At 36.4% G+C, this 15,880-nt stretch overlaps 1 protein-coding gene across 3 annotated transcripts; it reads right to left on the bottom strand.

Moving 5' to 3' along the window:
* Positions 1-1,365: 1,365 nt before the first annotated feature.
* On the bottom strand, positions 1,366-12,863 carry LOC102603069 (ATPase family AAA domain-containing protein 1-A). Of its 3 annotated transcripts, XM_015310099.1 has the most exons (15): positions 12,612-12,863; positions 11,167-11,291; positions 10,566-10,730; positions 10,291-10,421; positions 9,983-10,127; positions 9,612-9,859; positions 7,989-8,113; positions 5,077-5,120; positions 4,035-4,166; positions 3,607-3,684; positions 3,047-3,129; positions 2,843-2,965; positions 2,286-2,346; positions 2,008-2,187; positions 1,366-1,626 (listed from the first exon to the last, which is right to left on the bottom strand). In XM_015310099.1, exons 1-14 carry the CDS (start codon positions 12,706-12,708, stop codon positions 2,020-2,022), a joined length of 1,725 nt encoding a protein of 574 aa, XP_015165585.1. In that variant the 5' UTR covers positions 12,709-12,863; the 3' UTR covers positions 1,366-1,626; positions 2,008-2,019. The 3 variants fall into 3 exon arrangements, with proteins under 3 accessions (XP_015165585.1, XP_006350465.1, XP_015165586.1); XM_006350403.2 differs by lacking the exon at positions 1,366-1,626 and having other exon boundaries at positions 1,783-2,187; XM_015310100.1 differs by lacking the exons at positions 1,366-1,626; positions 11,167-11,291 and having other exon boundaries at positions 1,783-2,187; positions 12,612-12,687.
* Positions 12,864-15,880: the final 3,017 nt, after the last annotated feature.

The following is a 15,880-nucleotide window of genomic DNA, read 5'->3' as shown; positions in this document are numbered from 1 at the left end:
TCATTCGACCTGCATCTTTTTATAACGCAGATACATGTGTTCAAGATCATCAACAAATGTTTCATTGAGATCACTTTGAACTTCAGATAGCTTGGGTGAGCCTCCTTGCATTCCGAAGGACTTCACATTTATTTTCTAGTTAGTTGTCTTGAGATGTCGTGGGTCTTATCCCGACATCCATCTTGAATAATAGAAGCTTCATAGATAGATAGAGTTGATCTCTCAGTATTTACTTTCCCTTGTTATGTTTTGCAAACTATTATTATTGCTTTGAGTATTTTCCAAATATTATATGAGAACTTTGAGTTTACATGATTGAAATCTGTTTTAAACCGCATATTGCTTGAGTAAGTCTTCCACTAAGTAGTCATCCAAGCCAAGGGTTTGCTTAAGGACCAACAATAGTTTTCGAGTGCTGGCCACATTCAAGATGTAGGCTCGGAGTGTGACAGTTTCCAATCTCACTAAACATTTTTGGGGACTAAAGTTGGAGGGGCAAACCTCCTGGCCTATATAATGTGTGGAAGTCAAATGTCGGCGACCACCTTTGCAAGTTGTACTTGTGGGATTTCCATAAGAATTTCCCTGGTCTGTTGTTTTGTTTCGAAACTCAAAGAGGAAGCGATTGCGCCCCAAAATCATAGAAGTTGATTCCATGCTTGTGCTTGCTTACCCAGCCACCATCAAATCTCTGATAGAAAGGCATTTGGAATTTCCTTCGGGAGGCGTTCAACCACGCTTTTTGCTAGTATTCATTTTGATTTCTTATTGTCGAATTTGAAATAACAAGCGAGTTGCCCTTTTTGTTGAATCATTGCAACATTTATTTCTCTTGTAGACCATTTATTGTTCTTGACAGTGTCTGAATATAAGAGACCCTCCTCTATTTTCCTGTGTAATATACTAACCGTGCTCCTTCTGGGCTTGCATTTATGAAATTCATTTTGGTAGATATGTCTATCCAATGACCACTCAAGGATGATGATGACAGCTCTTCTCTTACCCTGCATACTTAAAATGCTAGCTAATGTATCGACCATAATTGTAAAAATTCCTTGAGCAAAAGAACTCTGTGAACCCGTCCCGAAACTTCTATCTTCGAACTGAGTTCCCCTAGCCTTTCGATGCTTCCTTGAGAGCAAATGCTCTTGGTAATACTCATCATGTTACGACCTTGCTGTACTATTTTTCAGCCCTAGAAACTACTCTGGTAATGTAGTAAGATTTGAAGCCAACAAAATAAATGGTATCGTTCCCCATGATTGTAACAAGAAAAGAAAGGTTGGAAAAAAGTGGTATTGAGGGTGGCTCTCACACTGGAAGGTTGCTGAAAAAAGGATTCCAGGGGCCCAGAAGGGGCCTCCATAAGTTTAACTCGGGTAATGTGCCTTGGAGCATAAAGTTTCCAAAAAAACGTGGGTACATGTTACTTTTCACGCTATGTGTACTTCTAGCGAAGAATACTATTTTTGGGCTTTGACTGCATGATATGATATGAGAATAATGAGGACATTGATTCCACAATTACTACTACTTACTTACACCTATCTGTGTATGGTCTTCATGCTACGCAGCCAACTTTTGTGAATGTTTTCTGCGGGAGTTCTGGCTTCCCGAGATGAAAATCTGCTCATTGGCCAATTTAAATTCGTCAATTCAGAAAGCCAAAGCAAACATCAACTTTAGAAAGAAAAAAGAAGTGCGTCTTTGCAATCAAAGCTAACTTCAGAATAAAATGAACAAGAACTACTTCAACTAAAAACTTCAGGGCTAATTCCTATATAAAAACTGGTTGAACGCCAATCACAGAAATATAGACCAATGAACAAATTATGGGATATGGTACTGAACAAATCGTTTTCTTGCGGACATCATACATAAATGGCATATAGGTAGAACATGGAAACCTTTAGAGAAAACCATCTGAATAATTGCATCGCACCCAATGATGACTAATCACGACAGTTGTGAGTGTAGACTTTATATGTACTACAAGAGATGACATACCCAATGATGATATTATACAAAATCAAACAGAGGCTTCTTTGCAGTGGGATTCATGCTTCGCTTCTGAATTTCAATGTCAAACAGAGCTCTTTGCCTGTTCCTTGCACTATCAATGTAATCTTGGAGAGGGGGGAGCGACCCACCACTACCTTCATGTTTAGGAGCTTGACCACGAATGATCTGTAACATCCAGACAGAGAGAAAGTAAAAAGGGGGGAGGGTGTCAATATCCTGTCAAGAGAAGCAGAACAAATCTAGTCCAAATATATAAGTCACACCTTTGATGCCCAATGTCGTTCCGCTTGCTGACAGACATCCCTCATGTCCCGCCCAGACAATCTGTAGTTAGTAACCCAAGAGTGGTCAGCAGAACTCTCACATGTTAACTAGTATTCTCTGTCCCCATTTATGTAACAACATTTGACTAGGCACATAGGTTTTTTGTTAAAAAAAAGAGACTTCTAAAACTCGTGGTCTAAAACAAGCCATAGACATCTATGTGGGTATAAATCATCTCATAAAGGGTAAAATAGAAAGTTTAAAATTAAATTGTTTCTAAATAAGGAAGTATGACATTCTTTTGTGCACAGACAAAAAGTGGAAGTATGACACATAAATTGGACAGCGGACGTACTATCTATTACATTGATACCAAGTGAGAAAATAGAAGTAACAAATAAGAGGGAAAATATTAACTAATAATAAAAATTAAAACTGGAAAACCACAACAGCTCCCAATCACATCCCCCAACTCATCTGCTGAAGTTGAAAATACCAAAAATTAAGCACTTCAATTTGTTTTAAGAGTGAAGCAGTTTGAAAATAAAATGCTAACCCTTCCGTGGCTCTTGCAAATTCAGATAATTCAGAGTCTGTCAAATGCTTTGCATACTGTGCGGCTATTTCCTGACGAGTCTGTTGATCAGGTAGGGGGAATGTAATCATGGAATCAAATCGGCTGGAATCAACAGGAAAATGATGAATCAGGGAGAGCCAAAGTTTCAGAAGGTATCATTTGGACATCTAAAACCTCATTTACCTAATTAAAGCAGGATCAAGGTCTTGCTTTCTATTAGTAGCAGCCACTACCACTACTTTCTTCTCCTGCTCAAATCCATCAATCTGCACCAAGTAAATTTTTAATAAGCCACCATATGAATACTGCTAAAGTCATCACTCATCATATATATACAAATGGTAGAAGTAGATACACTTTCTAAATGAAGGTAAAACCAAAATAAGCATCATTTTTTCAAGCCAAATTCTCCAAGACAACCTCTGAGAAGTTATTGCTTGCTTCCTGCATCTGGAAGCTTAAATCCAGCGTTTTATCTTTCCCAACGAGTCTTTAACAATACAGGGAGAATTAGAGTCAAATATAAACCATAATAAAGCTAGGAGATGTGATTGTTTCCACAGAGCGACTCGAGTAACAACCCCTGATGTATTATACAATACTGTACTGACAAATTTCTTGAGGAAATTACGGAATACTAAAAAATTCCCGAGGGGTACTAGACTATGTCCGAACATTGTTTCAAATATCATTTACATATATTAATGCTAATGATTAAACATATATAGGATTTCCAACAGTACCTGTCGTAATAGCACTGATAAAAGTCTGCGTGTTGCTTCATGTGTTTCGCCATCACGAGCAGTAGCAAAAGAATCAACCTGCCATATGTGTGGTTCAAAAAAGTGATACAAGGATAGCTTCCAAGGGTGTGGCCTAGTGGTTAATAAAATGGGTTGAGAACCATGAGGTCTCAGGAGCAAAGACAAAACACTAGGTGATTTCTTCCCACCTGTCCTAAGCATTGGTGGACAAAATTACCCGATACTTGTTGCTAGTGGGAGGTGGCAGGTATCCCGAGGAATAAGTCGAGGTGCGCGAGAGTTGGCCCGGACATCACGGTCATCAAAAAGAAAGTGATACAAGGATAGTGGATTTGTTGAAAGACAATTTTGACAGCTATAGAGAATTGAAAAAGAAGAATTATGTCACTGCAGTCTTCAAGGATTACCTCATCGAGGAAAACTATAGCACCATCTGGGAAATCATTGGCAAGTGAGAACACCTTCCCTAACAAACGTTCACTTTCACCATAATACTTTGACATAATAATTTCCAATGGCACATATAACAATGGGACACCCTGCAATAGCGGTAGAGAAGCTCATCAACCAATCAAAATATTGCAAAGCACCTCAAAACTACTGTTGCTGCACAGGGCAAGGTGGAAAATAATACTTGGGATAGACTACAGTCAAAACACCAAAACACCGATGAACCCTGCCGAAACACCACACTGTCTGTATGATTACAAGTTTTCCTGCTTTTTGGGATGGGTGTGTGAATATCTTAATTGAAGCACATTAAAGAAGACACCAGACCAGGTAAGGGACATTCACAACAACCAAAGTTTCATTTGGATTGGCATTTTCATTCCACAAACTGGATCCATGCTTATTCTATATACTATTTTTTTTTTTTTGATGACAAGGGAAACCCGCAGCCGCTACCCTTTGGGTGTGCACAGGGGTAAACCCCCGCTCCTATGCAATAGCTCGCAAACCACATAGGAGAGGTAACCCGCATTAGGCAAGCCCGGTGCGACGAGCTCGACCCAGAAGGCAAACCCCTTGCTTTCGCTGGCAGGGGTTTCGAACTTGAGACCTCCAACATGAAGTCCCAGGCCCAAACCACTGGGCCACCCCGAAGGGTTTCTGTATACTATTTTTTGATGACCTATCCATGCTTATTCTGATACTTTTTTACACTATCAGTATCATGTACTTGGTTCACTTCATAAGATGGTTTATTGTAGCAGACAAATGATTTCAGATTAGGACATAAATCAGTAATTTCTTGTGAATTAAGGGTTCTTAGTTATAACATCTTTAGAAAGAAAAAATGATTGAAGACCAATATGCATAATATATAATTATAGAGTCATTGTGCTCTTTATGACTAGCCTGCATATACAGGATGACCAAAAACAATAGCACAAACCAACAAAATGGTGGGATGAATCATGAAAGCTACAAAAGAGAGAACTGGCATACCGCTTGATTAGCTATAACACGTGCACAAGATGTCTTTCCAGTTCCTGAAAGAAGTACATAGATCAACAAGCATTATTAACTCCTCCGCAGAGGTGGATATTACAGGAATAAAACCACCCTCCGAATCTCCTAAATGAATTAAAATGTTCAGTTCTTTATTTTGCATAAGGGTCCAGGCAAATCTGAAATAAATAGTCAAGAGACAGGACATGAGGCCATGCAACAATTTTAGTCCCCAAGGTTGCACATATTATGTAACTCCTCTAGCTACGAGTACTAGACAATATTAACAACTTTAGTCCTCCCTCAAGAAAAGCATTAATTTGAAATAAACATATAATATGCAAACTGAATCTGTTTTTTGCTTGAAATTAGTAAAATCTAGATAGTTTACTCCAAACCTTACTCCTGTTTTCCCCTACCCTTTACCGTACCCACACCAATTCCATACCACCCACTTTCATCACCTCTTGCATTTGCATTTTTTTTTATTTACGTGTATCTAATTTTTATTTTCTATTCACTTATCAATTAAATCTATCATTTTCCAACACATAATCGAGTAGTAAAGACCAAAATTACAGAAGAAATAAACACTATACAGAATTTTTTAACAAAATCAAGCCTAATCCCACCAAAAAGCAAGACAACGTTCCACTACCTACTAACATTCTACCCTAATCCGCAACCTCCATACCCACTATCTAAGGTCATGTTTTCGGTAAGCTGAAGTTGTGTAATGTTCTGTCAAATCATCTCCCCGATACTTCTTTGGCCTACCTCTACCTCTCTTCATACCCACAATATCCCACCTCACTGGGACATCTGTATATCTCCTCTTCACATGTCAAACTATCTCAACCTTGTTTCCCTCATCTTGTCCACCACGGAGGTCAACCCCACCTTGTCCTGAATATCCTAATTTCATATATTATCTCTCCTACTATGCTCACACATCCATCTCAGCATCCTCATTTCCACAACTTGCATCTTCTGAACATGAGAGTTCTTGACTGGCCAGCACTTCGTCACTTACAACAAAGACGATCTAACCATCACTTTGTAGAACTTACCTTTTAAATTATGATGGTACTTTTTTATCACAAAAGTCTCTAGAGGCAAGCCTCCATTTCATCCACCCTGCACCAATACGATAAGTGACATCATCGTCAATCTCTCCATTTTCTTGAATTAAAAACCCAAGATACTAAAAATTCTCTCTTGGGGATAACCAGTGTATCAAGTCTACTTCCACGTATGTCTCATGTATTGCATCACTGAACTTGCACTCCAAATATTATGTTTCGGTCCTTTTCAACCTGAACTGATTAAACTCCAGAGCCTGACAGGCTCCTCCAACTTAGCATTAACTTTGTCGCGAGTCTCATCAATTAGCACTATGTCATCTGCAAATAACGTACACATGACACCTCACCTTGACTATGCCACGTCAACTCATCTATCACCAAGGCAAATAGAACAGGCTAAGCGTTGATCCCTAATGCAACCCCATCTAAATCGAGAAGTGCTCTAAGTCTCCTCCTACTGTTCTTACCCGACTTTTGGCACCATCATACATGTCTTTCATCTCCCTAATATAAGCCACCAGTACACCTTTAGCCTTCACCCATCTCTAAAAGACTTCACTCGAGACTTTGTTATATGTTTTTTTAGGTCAATGAACACCATATGTAAGTCCCTCTTCCTTTCCCTATATTTCACCACCAGTCTCCTCCCAAGATGAATGACTTCTCTAGTTGATCGCCCCGACATGAATCTGAGTTGGTTCCGAGAAATGGACACACCCCCTTATGTCTCTCTCCTAAACTTTTAAAGTGTGATTGCAACTTGATACCCTGTAATTATTGTAATTTTGGGTATCACATTTGTTCTTGTACAACGGAATCATTGTACTCCACCGTCATTCTTTAAGCATTTTTGTCGTCTTACAAATGACATTAAACAACCTAATCAGCCAAGTCACTCCATACTTTTCCTGTCTATGCTCTTCCAAAACTCCATCGGAATCTCATTTGGGTCCAGTCACTCCTCCCCTGCTCATCTTATGAATAGCACCCTTAACCTCCTCAATCTTAATACACCTACGGTAGCTAAAATCCCAATGTCTTCACGGAGTGCTCCAAATCACCTAGCACAATGTCTCTGTCCCCTTTTTCGTTTAGGAGTTTATGGAAGTATGCACCATATTCAACTAATCAGTGTCTCTTCCGGTAGCACTTTGCCTTCCTCATCTTTGATGCACGTCACTAGATCCAACCTCTAGGACTCGAGCCTTTCTCTCTCTCTATCGCCTTAAAGAGCATGTACAACTTCTTATCTTTCCCTTTGTCCCGTAGTTCAACAAACTAACATCCGAAAGCTTGCCATTTTTGTCGTCGTAACCGCTAACTTCGCCTCCTTCATCACCTTATACATTTCCTTATTCGTCCACTTTTCATCCCCGCCCTTGCTCTCCACCAACTTAGCATAACCACTTTTCTTTGCTTCAATTTAAAATAACAAAAAATGCACACTAGAAAAGAAAGTTTATAGAAGGCTCAATAGATCTCTCTATCTTTCCATCTCCCCGCATGCATCAATAGGCGACATAGTTAAATTTCAAGAATTTAATGATGAGGATAAAAACAGCCGAACTCATATATGGCATTCCAAGTCATTGAACTAAAAAAAAAAAAATTAAACAACACTAGTATGCAAAGATATGGTTAGCATGATCAAAAACATCAAGATAAATATAAAGAACAGGTAAATTTTGAGCATCATAATTACAACAGGTTGATTACATAAATACAAATATATATACAAGAGCACCGGAACAACATATGACTTTGAATGAGCGGCTCCACACTGAATAGAAATAAGCCTTCAACATTCAGGTATAGGGGCCAAACCTGGTGGACCTTCAAATAAGACTGCCCGGGGCCTGTTCGTCTCAAATTTGCGTCGGGTCCCACGAGCAATATCATCATATACTTCAGGACTTTGCAAAGCTAGCAGTATTGTATCTTCGATTTCCCTAGACATTAGAAAATCAACTAAAGATGATCACTTCAAGACAATGAAGATAGTATTCTTGACAGAGGTACCATTCACCAGTAAACTTGTACCAATAAAGTATATACTATTATTTTATTTGGTTTCCCACCCGGTGTCTGTTACCCACATTGGAGCCCGACTAAATCCGAACTCGCACTGGAAAGTCCCACATTGGGGGGTAAAGCGCTCCCTAATAAGGATGACTCCGTACTCGAGGGGACTCGAACCCGAGACCTCTTGGTTAAGGATGAAAGAGTACTTACCACTCCACCACAACCCTTGTTGGTGTATATAATACTATTGAAGTCAATGTCAATTTATAATGAAACAAACTACACCCAAGTTACTACAAATGTTTCATGAATTGGTCATCCAGTCAATCCCAACAAACAATGGATGTGCAGTATCATAAATGCCAAGAACTAAAGATTTTCTTTTCTGCTTGAACAAAGGGGTTTGAACAAGAAGTTAAAAGGAGACTTTGGATACAATTCCTGCTTGCAGTTGGTGTTTTATATGGAAAGAACTAAACATAATATGTTTTGAAGATGAACAGGTTAGTATGATTATTTGTTTTTCTAATAAATCTACTAATTGATTGTTAGTTTGTTGGTAATATATCATTCAAGGCAACTTTGTACCCAAGGGGAATCGAACCTAAGACCTCTTGGTTAGGGATGAAAGAGTACTTACCACTCCACCACAACCCTTGTTGGTGTATATAATACTATTGAAGTCAATGTCAATTTATAATGAAACAAACTACACCCAAGTTACTACAAATGTTTCATGAATTGGTCATCCAGTCAATCCCAACAAACAATGGATGTGCAGTATCATAAATGCCAAGAACTAAAGATTTTCTTTTCTGCTTGAACAAAGGGGTTTGAACAAGAAGTTAAAAGGAGACTTTGGATACAATTCCTGCTTGCAGTTGGTGTTTTATATGGAAAGAACTAAACATAATATGTTTTGAAGATGAACAGAACTCTGTAATAAAAGTAAACTCTGACTGTATTATGTTGGTATCTTTTTGGTGTAGATGAAATTGGGTAAATAAAGCTGAAACACTCCTAAAGTTCATAAAATTGTTTGTATAAGCAGTCAAATTTTTTCCTCTGTTCTCTTTGTGTAATCTTTTGGGTGTAACCACAGCACTTTCTTAGTGCTCTTTTTTTTTTTACATAAATTCTTGTAACTTTTTCAGAAAACGAAACAAATTTTCCTCTTTTACTTACTTCCATCTCACCCTTCATCTTTTCACCCCAACAAACCATAAGTTTATATAGCAAGACACGTCTCCATAGTCTACATAATACATGTTATCTACCTTTCAGGGAAAAGAAAGACTAATCCAAACTCCCATATTTTATCTCCAGTTTAACATTAGGTTAATGGAGAACAAGATAAATGCTTTATCTTAAAGCAGGGTTTGTAGAAAATGCAGAGATGTGATGATTCAAAGCAGAGCCAGTTACCGTTTCTGTTGATTATATCCAGCAATATTCTCCCAGGCAATATTAACTTTTGGATTACCACTAGTGGACACATTAATGCCAAAGATTTTCACTCCCATAGACTCGAGAGTAGTAACTGTTTTATCTGCAGAAGGAACTCCTTTTGATCTGAAGTCCAATGCTTTTTGTTGTCCTGCAAATTGTAGCACATATGCCAAAGCATCAAGCTCCTCATCAGTAAAGCTCACGGGCTTCATAAACTCAACTTCCTGCCATAATTGAAACTCTCATTATTTTCCAATATTTGGTGGGTTGTAGTTTGCAAGCCAGAGGAAGCACAGTAACCAAGTGATTCAAACAAAATGGTGGTTCAAAAGTTACAGGAAATGTACAGCTTTGTCAGCGCTAATGAGTGGATGAAATATGAGAATGCATAAATCTTCGTCAAAAGGATTTGTATCCCTTCCACCAGCCTGCTCCCCTGCAGTTCCATTTTTCGTTTGGGGGCGGCTAAGTGCCAGTTTCCAGGCAACCCCACTGCAACGGTCAGAAAAAACTTTAAGGAGACTAGGGACATTCAATTGATGAAGAAAACAAGATAGGTTATGAATATCAAAGAACATTTTAAATTTTCCAAATGACATGAACTGTACTATTGGTGCAAAATGATCAGATATCGTCAAAGCAGTGCTCAACTAACCTGTCCCAAGCGTGTAACATCATATTTGATGCTGCACTAGAATCTTCAAGTTTTACTCCAAGGCGTGAAACAAGGCTTGCAATTAGTAGCGGAATTTCACAGGTTGGAGGAACTTGGAACTTGATAGTGACCTGCTAGAATAAAAACCCAACCATACCCCGCAATCAATCTATTCCTCTCGAAAAGTAAAGTTAGAGCTTAAAGAAAGTGCCAACAGCTCAAAGCAAACAAAACTTTAAGCTTCTATTATCTAGAAGGAAAAGCAAGAGGATAACCTTTTGACCCTTAACGGCAACAGTAAAACGAGGATAAGAACCATACTTCACTCCTTTGCTCTTGAGCAAGTTCTCTAATCTGAGTCTCTCCCTTTTTGCTGTTTCTTCAAGGGGGTTGTGGCTTGGAATTGGAAGAGAATCATAAGGCGGAACTTTCGCACCGACCTATAGAAGAGCAAGTTAAATCAGTACTGGTTCTCACATTTTTATTATTTTGTCAACTTAGAACACCAAATATCTTATTAGTGACTAGCGCATTTCCTGCATTCAAAAGGATTATCATCTGCACCTATGTAAGCTTACATGATTTAGAGAGGTATGCTTGACTAATCATAATTACAGAGTGACACGTCATGACAATATAAACACCTAAAAGGGCATCCCAGTGCACAAAGCATACCACGTTAGCAGGGACTGGTAAGTGCTGCACCCCAAGGGATGTGATGTAGACAACCTAACCTAATGCTTGCATTAGTGGCTGCTTCCACGGATCGAACCCGTGAGCTATATGTCCCAAGGAGACAACTTTATCGTCCAAGGTTCCCCTTCCAGAAATATAAGCACCTATGGACAAAAATTAACATCAATAGCGCATGCTGACCTCATCAGAATCTGCATAGGCTACATTCAGAACTCCAACTCCAAGCAGTCCAGCTAAAATGGCAGGAATAGTAGTTGAAGGTACTGATCTTGAAAAAAATGTACGTCGGTGACACCCAAAAATTCCTGTAACACAAATTCTATTAAGAAATCTGTGAATTTCGGTAGCACTTCAAAACAGACCGGACATTTCCCCAAGCCTCACTATATTCCATTTCTTCCTGAATAAAGAGATTGCAGTAAACCCTGACCACTCAACAAAGAGAGTAGAATAGATAGATATGTATATATACAAGTAAATACCCTTTGCAGTACATGCAATGGTCTGCAGACCTAAGATGCAGGCCAAGTGGCTACATACTATAATTATAACTACACCTCAATGCAAACTAGCTGACTTCGGCTTGATGAATTCTCCATGTCCATTCCACTCTAATTGGGTTCGCTTTGTTGTAATACTCAATATATCTGTTAAGAGAGATACAGATTTTCTAAAACTAGAGATTTTCCAAATTTCACACTTGTCCTTAGACTAACTACACCTCTTGTAGTTATAGTGTTCTCCAGTCTTGACACTTCAGTTAGGTCTATCATAAACTCCAGTATCTAGCGTTCAGCAAAGTACAAGATGATGTTAATGTTATTGTGAATTAAAAGCTGAAATTCATCAGAAAGAAGGCACAGAACATATGATGAGCCCAACTCAAAAGTGGTTACCTCATTTATGTCACATTTGTGAATTGCCACTGGACATGCTAGTCATATCTCATTATCCATAAGATTTGTAGTATGACCATGCCAAATAGTTTTAAAGCATCTCTTTGCATCATTAGGTCCATACGAACTTATCCTTTTTTCCTCTGTCCTTCAGATTCGACTTTGATAACCTATTGAATTTCACACTTATCCATGTAACCAGCTTGGCTTCAAATGCGTGTTCTTACACGCATTCTTATAACCACTAAACAATCATCTTTACATGTCCATGTTCTTTGCTTTTAGCATGAAGAACAATGAGAGGAAAGAGATAATCACTAGAATCATATTTGAAATGCCCCATCTCTAACAACCTTAGGTCTAGGGTTTAGGGTTTAGGATCAAAATTCAACAGCAGTCTTAGTGCCAGGATTAGAGCTATCACAATCTACCAAACTCTACTTGAATATACACAATTTACAGAGTCATAGCTTATCAAACTTAACTTGCAATAAGCAAACGGGCAGTTCTTATTATCAATAAATTTAAAAAACAGAGGAACTTGGCCCTTGGGCAGTTAAGCCTATGGGGTAATTAAACAGAGTCCGTCCCAAATGCATGGTCACATGTGTACTCACCCAGACTACGCAAAATTGTGGTAACGGATTAGCTAAAACTAATACGAGCAGATTAATCCAAACTACAGCCTATATATGAACAAAATGCGCTAGCAGAATTCACAGAGCATACCATTGTGCGGAAGGTTAGGAGATTGATAAAGGGAAGGAGAAGCTAGGGTTCTGTAATGAGAGTGAAGAGCTCTGGCAAGGCGCCTTATTGACGCCATAATTGAAGTGCAATCTCCGTGGGAATGGAAGAGCTTTTCTTCTGTAAGTTGGGGCTCAGTATAATAGAAAAAAATTCTCCGTGCCGCGCCTCATAATTTCTAATTCACTCAGCGGTTCAGTCGCTCTTCTTTCCATTTTTCGTGGGGTTTTTTGTCCTAGTTAAAAAAAAAACATATATATTAGTATTATGATATAACGAAATTGCAAGATAAGTATTATTGACAAATAAATAAGTTGAATAAAAATTGAGAAGTTGAAAAAAAGAAGAAGGAAATATTAATTTTCTCGAACTTGATGAATACATGAAGAATTTGTAATGAAACTATCGTATGAGAAATGGACTCAAAGAAACAAGATTAATCGGTATACAATAGATTTTAGTAACAATGTAGTAAGGGTTGTTTGGTAGATTGTATTAAAATAATGTTAAATAGTGTGTATTAGCAATGTTTGTATTAATTATGCTTACATTAGTTATACATAGATTATTTCTTATGCATTGTTTTGTTTGGTGTATTAAAAATAACAAACATTGTACAAAAAAAATTATTTACAAGAATATTCTCCACAATTATGGTGACAAATGTAAAAGGGATTTTGAGGGGTAATTGCGTCTTTAAAATGCTAACGCATGCGTTATATCTCTTTGCATTATGATATTAGTAATACATTCTCCTATAAACAACACTACAACATATATGTATAACTAATGCAGGTATTAGTTATACCTAGCATGAAAAAGTGCACCAAATAAGGTACTATTAATATATAAAGTTAATTCATGCATTAGTTTTACTAATATATTCTACCAAACGACCCGATGTAGTGACTATATTAGCACTTTATCCTTCTTTTTCCCCAAGAGGAGAAAGAAGTAGTGCAGTACCAAAGTGACTACTTTTTAAATACTTCAAAAATAGTGACTATATTTTAAACAACAAAATTAAATTTGGTTACCTTGGTATCCTTTCTACTTCAGAAATCAGAATGTTGAACCCTCTACAATTTGGGCCAGTAATTAATTTGTTGAACTTTCTTGATAATAGTATGGGCTTTCTTAGATATATTATGGGCTTTTTTATCAATAAAGGGAAACTTACACAGGTATTAAAAAAATATTTACTATTTATAGCATTAAGAATTTTAATATATAATATAGTTTTAATACATATTACAAAGAATAATTTATAAAATACATATAATATAAATTCTATTGATAGATAATACATTTATCTCACACTTTAATACACTTATAATACATTGTGTCAATTTCTTACCAAACAAGCATAATATATATATATATACATAAATCTCATAGTGGTAAGAGCTAATTGCATTATTTCCCTACTCTTTTTCAAATTACAAAAATCTCTCTTAAAATTTATGAATTTCGAATACATCATTAGACTTTCAGACATTCAGATACATAGATGAGATACATAGATGAGAGATGTATCCGAGAGGGGAGGAATGTATCAAAGATGGGATAGGACATCCGGATACATCAGCAGACATCCGGATACATAGATGAGAGATGTATCACAGAGGGGAGGGATGTATCAGTGAGGGAGAGTGATGTATCTGAGAGGGGATTTTTGAAATTTTTTAAATGGTAGGGAATTTTAGAGATTATGGTAAAATAAGATGTGTATTTAAGTAATTTTTCCTATATTTTAAAACACTTATAATACATTTATATTGCATGCATATTTTACTTTCAATACGTAATACATATTTATCATAGTATTGCTATAAATGATAATAAATAAAAATTATCGCCAAAATCAATAATTATTTATTAAAAAATATTCACCCAAGTAGTAATTTTTCCATCAATAAATCCAAGATGTTCCTGCTTGTCACACTGAAATTTTTGCATCGATATCCCTATTTCGGAGTAGTCTTTATTTTTTGTCCTTAAATATAATGATCTTTCATTTTTATCTTTACTGCTTATTTAATGAAAATTGTGGATCAAAATATTCTTCGACCTATCTAAGATTAGTGCGGGATCCTCAATAGTGATGACTTTTTCACTCTTCCAAGAATGGATACATGTATCAAATACTCATACGAAAAATTTAAGGCTAAGAATTATTAGAAGAATTGTTAAACGTCAAAAGTTTTTGTAACGTCTTATAAAAGTTAAATGTGATCTTCTATTTCCTCGAGTTTGTAAGGTCGATATATTGTTTAGATTACTAAAATAAAACAAGTATGATATGGTCTTATCTTTCTATGTCATGGGGTTTTCACATATAAAGGTGTGAAATTTTGAAATAGCTCAACAAATTTTACATGTATCTTATTATATTAGCGTGTTACTTGATTTCACGTGTTTGGTAATTGACATTTATGATTTATCAACAAATTTGAAAATGCACATTCCGTGCATGCTGGAAGATATAGAAAGTTGGACAGTGGGTTGGGGGTAATGGCAATATTGGTCAATAAAGGTGATACTAAAAATTTTAGTTTATAGATTTTGAATTTTAAAAAAATACCCTTTACATTATTATTAATAAATTATTTATATATATATAATTAGGGGTGTACATGGCCGGGTTGGTTCGGGTTTTTCAAATATCAAACCAAACCATTTAGGTCGGATTTTTAAATTTATAAACCAAACCAAACCAATAAAACTCGGGTTTTTCAACCTCGGGTTTTTTCGGGTTTTTCGGTTTTTCGGGTTGTTTCGGGTTTTTCCGGTAAAGTATTCATACACAACATATAATTTACTTGTACTTCAAATATTTCTTTAGTCCTACCAAAATACAACTATCTAAGATGTTTCTTAAAAATATAACACAATATGATATGATTAATGACACTAAAATATCCAACAAAAATAATAATAATGAAATCGCGTAAAACAAATATTGCAAATTAACAAGTCATAATGAAAATGATCATAATTTAAAAGTACTAAATCATGCTAAAATTAAGTTTAATAAGTATTAGTTACATGACTAAATATTAAAGAAAATTAAAATTAGATTATGTATTTTAATTGTCTAAACCAATGTAAAACTAAAGAACAAATATTCAATATTATTGTCATTCTTAGTGTTGAATTCATTTTCTTTTTGCATTAGTATTAATTTGATTTTGATTTAAGCTTTATTATAATTACCAACATATGTGGACTATAATCTTTATTGGCCCATT

Source organism: Solanum tuberosum, unplaced genomic scaffold (genome assembly GCF_000226075.1).
Source record: "Solanum tuberosum cultivar DM 1-3 516 R44 unplaced genomic scaffold, SolTub_3.0 scf00122, whole genome shotgun sequence".
Lineage (NCBI taxonomy): Eukaryota > Viridiplantae > Streptophyta > Magnoliopsida > Solanales > Solanaceae > Solanum > Solanum tuberosum.
This window is presented reverse-complemented; position numbering and strand designations above follow the sequence as displayed.

What these genes read in the sequence shown, in the direction of transcription:
- LOC102603069 (XM_015310099.1), bottom strand. Translation starts at nt 12,708, where the DNA reads ATGGCGTCAATAAGGCGCCTTGCCAGAGCTCTTCACTCTCATTACAGA. An exon ending in TTGCCGTTAAGGGTCAAAAG is followed by an intron (nt 10,422 to 10,565) that starts GTTATCCTCTTG and finishes TTATTCTAGCAG; the next exon opens with GTCACTATCAAGTTCCAAGT. An exon ending in ATGTTACACGCTTGGGACAG is followed by an intron (nt 10,128 to 10,290) that starts GTTAGTTGAGCA and finishes TGACCGTTGCAG; the next exon opens with TGGGGTTGCCTGGAAACTGG.